The following is a 4,820-nucleotide window of genomic DNA, read 5'->3' as shown; positions in this document are numbered from 1 at the left end:
TCTGGGTTATGAATCTGTCCCTCCAGCATGTCCTATTTATTTATAGGAAAAGGTGCATTGAAGCTTCCCTGACCGGGAATCGAACCCGGGCCACAGCAGTGAGAGCGCCGAATCCTAACCACTAGACCACCAGGGACTCTAGTATGAATCTTAAAATGGTACAGTATCTGTCAAAGTTGCTACCCAATATGTCCCATATATTTGAGATACAAACTTGTCAATGAGGAATTAAGGCACAATTTTGTGAAGATAGCAGCTTCGAGAATTTTGGGGAAAAATTCTTACAGCAGATTGTGTAACTGTGCTATAACATGTTCCTACAGGCTGAAATGGGGATGTGTGAGTCAATATGAGCTAGATATAGTGTTGATGTAAGAAAGTAAACCAATACGGTACAGAAATGCTAACAAACTATCTATGATTGTCAGGGTTAACATATTTTACCCATTTTAGTACTCCTGTAACAGAAAACCATTCTGGAGGATATTTTGCATATCTCTGTAAGAATGGATGTTACAGAAAATTTTGCATTTTATGTGGTGTCAATATTCCACATCTTTCAGTAAACCTGTTAAAGAGTATGCACCTTGTGTCACTGCTTCTTCATTATAGGCCCTTCCTTACAGCATTTCAAATAAAAATGTGAAATTATTCATTCATTTACCAAGTTGTGGTTTAATCTGATAGAAAGTCACGGGGTGAGCTGAAGCCTATACCTGTACTCAGTGGGCATAAGACACAGAATCTATTCTTGAAAAGGATACTGACTTATTACAGGGAGTGATAATGTACAAACACACGCCTATGAGCAATTCTGAGAATCCCCAATTCACCTACAGCACATTTTTGGGATACCAAAGGAAACTAGAGCACCTAGTGAACATGTGGATAAGATCACTCAGACACAGGAAAAATGTGCAGAATCTACACAAAAAGAATGCAACGGAGAACCGAAATGGACAAACAGGTGTTGGAAGGCAACACTGTACCTCTGGTTTCATTACTCTATTATTAAATTTATGGAAAATCAGTATTACAGTAAAAAAAAAAAATCACATACCAGTGTGAAGTACCTTTAAGAAATCATTTTACACAGCACCAGCAAGATTACAGAGAACCTAAGAAAGTATGACCTGAAGGTTCAGAAAAAAAAAAAGGAAAGCAAATGCACATAATTGAAACACTTGAAAGTTTATTTAATGAAGCAGGAAAAAGTTCTCAAAACTTGTTTTATGAAATGCATTCAATGTATCTGAACTCATGTAAATGATACGAGAGGTGGTGGGTGGAGGGAATCGTATAGGTAGGTACTAGGCTATCGGCCCCTAGGGCCCATACAAGCCTAGCCAAAAAATGTACCCTGGCTTTCGCCACCCAAGAAAATTATTTTCCTGTGCCCCTGTCGAGCAGAGCCACAGAAGTGATCCCCGGGGTGAATTTCCCATTTCCCATCCAATTATCAATGCAGATCACAGGAGTCTGTGCTGGAGCACTGTAGATCTCACTTTTAACCAACCAATTGGCCATAGATTTATTGGAACTCCATGTTATTTGCATACATCAATGATCTGTTTACACTCAATGCATTCATTGCTTGAAAAAGTACACAAGACTCTGATAACCCCTACAACCTGTTTTTCTTAACAGACTGTAAATCTCTGTCTGACTTGTCATTCTCACATTTCCTTCAGGTAAATACAGACAAAAGTGTAATATTTTTTAGTACTTCAGCCTAATTAATATTAAGCCTTGATGGACCTTCATTTCACGCAAAGAACAATTAGTGACACCTGGAAATCTGGATTTATTCATCCTTCCGTCAAGTACATACAGCCATAATATGCACATATTCAGGAATAAAACTCAACAAGGAAATTAATCTGTGCTACAGGATTTCCACATTTCTGCACAACAAAGCTAAACCTGCTGCGAGTGAAAGGATTTTAATCGACCATTTAAGTCTTGCTGCCTGCTCATTAACTTGACTTCCCTCTTAAGATTGGGGCTGTACTGGCAGTAATCAGTTTAGGTGACAGCTGCTTGGGTAATGCGTGTGGAATGCACTCTTTTTGAAGGAGGTTGTTAAAACAGGAATTCCTCTTTGTTTGACATGGAGCAATATCATAGCTGACTGTATAAAAGGACTATAATAGAAAGAGCTTGATTAATGGAGGCTTTACCACTACCCAGAGTCAGTAATCTGATTTTCACCTTCTGCTTCAAAAATGTTTATTTGTTGAGAAACATAATTCAGAATCATTTGTGTTTGAATTTGATAAATTTGTAAAGGACTGAAGCTCCAGTCTTCTACCTTCCCCCTGCCAGTTAGCCAAAAAAATGTAGTCTACCTCCAACGGGTTCGGTCCATTTTATCAGACGCAAACTAGCCAAAACATTATGGGGTGAGCCTTCTCAGTCCTTGGCTCATCCAAGTGGAACAACGTTCTACTAAAATAAGGAATACCTCAGAGATGCTTGAGTTCCAAAGAAATCACATTTGCTTTCACAAAAACAGCAATGCACGAATACATTATACAAGTTTACTGGAGTAACTCTCCAATCCCAGACATGATGTTATATTAAAGCAGTTTTGGTTATAACCAATTAATCTGACCTGTTACTTGAATTCTTTAGGTCTGCTTGAGATTAACCCCCAGTTATCTTTTAAGAAATCATCTCAACGTATCACTTCTAGAATTCTGAACAAAGACAAAATTACCTGGCAGCGTGTATCATGCTTTAAAAGGGACCGGTCCATAATCCCTTTTAAAGCATGATACATGCTGCCAAGTCATCTTTTAAATGGTGAGAGAAAGTGCATTATAGCAGACATATCACCAGTATTTATTAAAGTTCTAGAATATGTGTTATTTATGCTATGTTGCCCAGATTAGTACCACTAGGCCAGACTCTTTTCAGGGGAGACTAGTGGAGGTATTCATACCGATTAAGGAAAACTTGGCCAGGGAGTTTGGCCATTTATATTCTGTTAAATGAACAGTACATACTCCCTATTCAAACACACCAATGAAGAAATTGCTTTCCTTTGGAAAAAAAATGCACATTGCATTACATTCATTATAAAGCCTTAAAGGTAAAATATTGCAGACCTGTGCCTCAAAACAACCTCTCTCATAACCATACAACATGCTTCTCTCAGAAAAAAACATGTACACTATGTAATTATCACTGCTCACCTAAGCTAAAGCCAAGCACACCCTGTGGATTAGTTAGTTTGATCATCTTTTGAAAAACAATGAGCAACACGTGTACGTGTGCACTCATTCTTTATTGTGTACACAAATAATAGCGTTTGGGTAGACCCACACGTAGTTTTAAGTAGGTACATTTTTTGCAGAAACATGAGATTATAGAGGACAAAACATACCCAAGACCAGTCCAAAGGGCAGAATTTCACTTTTTGCAGCAATAAAAGCTTATTCTTGTTGCATTTAAATTGTTTATACAACAGTATAACATTTAAGTGTTTCAGATACAAAACAACTGTGTTAAAGAAGACGCAACATTTCTTGTCCTAAAATCTCAGGACATTTGCAATTTTTAGCCTCCCCCAAGACACAAATAACCAAGATGGTCAGGTGGTAACCCCTATGCATCTTCTAAATATATCACTGTGACCCAAGAGAAAACTGCAGCTGCGAGCCTACTGGCGATTCATAAATGTAGGGAATTTTCTTTCATTGAAAGGAGTCCATACCTATCAACTGTCCATATTTTCGCAGAATATCCTGATTTGTCCTCATATTTGGTGTGTACCTCAAAATGCGTGGTTTCTGGCAAATCAATGAGGATTGACGTCTCTAATAACAACATATGTTTGAATTTCGAACTTCACATCATTCAGTTTATAAACGCAATATTTAAAAGACTTCCCTATTCTCTCACTGTTTTAGGTTTTGTTCAGATTTCTTTCAGTAAGGGGTTGAGAAGTATGAATATGCCCCCCTCCCAAAAAAAAAAAACCTTGAGAACTACTGATTAAAAATGCAAAAGGCATTATACGTTTTCCCTAAATGAAAAATGTATTATATTACTAACACAACAAATCTCCACTAACTCTTACTCTGAAATCAACATTATGTTACAGAAGTGTTCCTTAAAGTCGACTAATTATTCTAAAACGGCTTGATGCACAGCAACACCAAACTCCACCAGAACAGAAGAGTAAACAAGGGATAAAACACAGATATTGTAATGGCGTCTTCAGACATGAACCAATGGTTCCAGTGAGTTTAGTACTGGCAGATCATTCTCAACAAATAGTCTACTGCCTTAAAACGTTTCATTTTCATACAGATCAGCAGCCTATACTCACTGTTTTCCCGGAGCCGCCATGTTGTGTATCCGCCTCCTCTTCTCTCGGGACTGTATGCAGACTTACAGCCACAGATTACATACAGCTACCGAGACGAGGTGCGGATACAGGCGTCAAAAGGGAAAAAGGGTACTGAACCAAAGAGTACACATCTAAACAAAACAGGCGTGTGTAGGTTATGTCAGCCTCTCTAACAAACGCTACGAGATGTAAACGAAAAGTAACGAAAGTGCTGAAGCATATCTGAATGATTTTCCTGGCCGATGTTTGCAGCAAAAAATGTAGTTGTGCGTAAAACAAAATGCTTGCATTTGTTAATGTGCTTTTCATGTAGTTCAGTGTATAATAACTCATTTTGAGGCATCTCACTGTGAGAATTCGAGTTACACAATCACATAGAATTTCAAAACACCCTACTGCATCACAAAATAATATCTGCTATTGCAGCCTGTATATGTAGAAACTGAAAGAACAACGTCTACGT

At 38.0% G+C, this 4,820-nt stretch overlaps 1 protein-coding gene and 1 non-coding gene across 2 annotated transcripts in view; both read right to left on the bottom strand.

Moving 5' to 3' along the window:
• The window catches only part of NSRP1 (nuclear speckle splicing regulatory protein 1), an 884,562-nt gene extending 880,142 nt beyond the window's left edge, over positions 1 to 4,420 (bottom strand). Inside the window, exon 1 of the mRNA XM_044054474.1 lies at positions 4,337 to 4,420. Within this exon, the coding sequence (XP_043910409.1) occupies positions 4,337 to 4,356 (20 nt within the window). The 5' untranslated portion in view covers positions 4,357 to 4,420. The remainder of the gene's footprint in view (positions 1 to 4,336) is intronic.
• On the bottom strand, positions 65 to 136 carry TRNAE-CUC. The gene has a single exon. It is a non-coding gene; the product is annotated as a tRNA-Glu (tRNA).
• Positions 4,421 to 4,820: the final 400 nt, after the last annotated feature.

Source organism: Protopterus annectens, chromosome 13.part0, assembly GCF_019279795.1.
Source record: "Protopterus annectens isolate FY-2018-M chromosome 13.part0, PAN1.0, whole genome shotgun sequence".
Lineage (NCBI taxonomy): Eukaryota > Metazoa > Chordata > Ceratodontiformes > Protopteridae > Protopterus > Protopterus annectens.
This window is presented reverse-complemented; position numbering and strand designations above follow the sequence as displayed.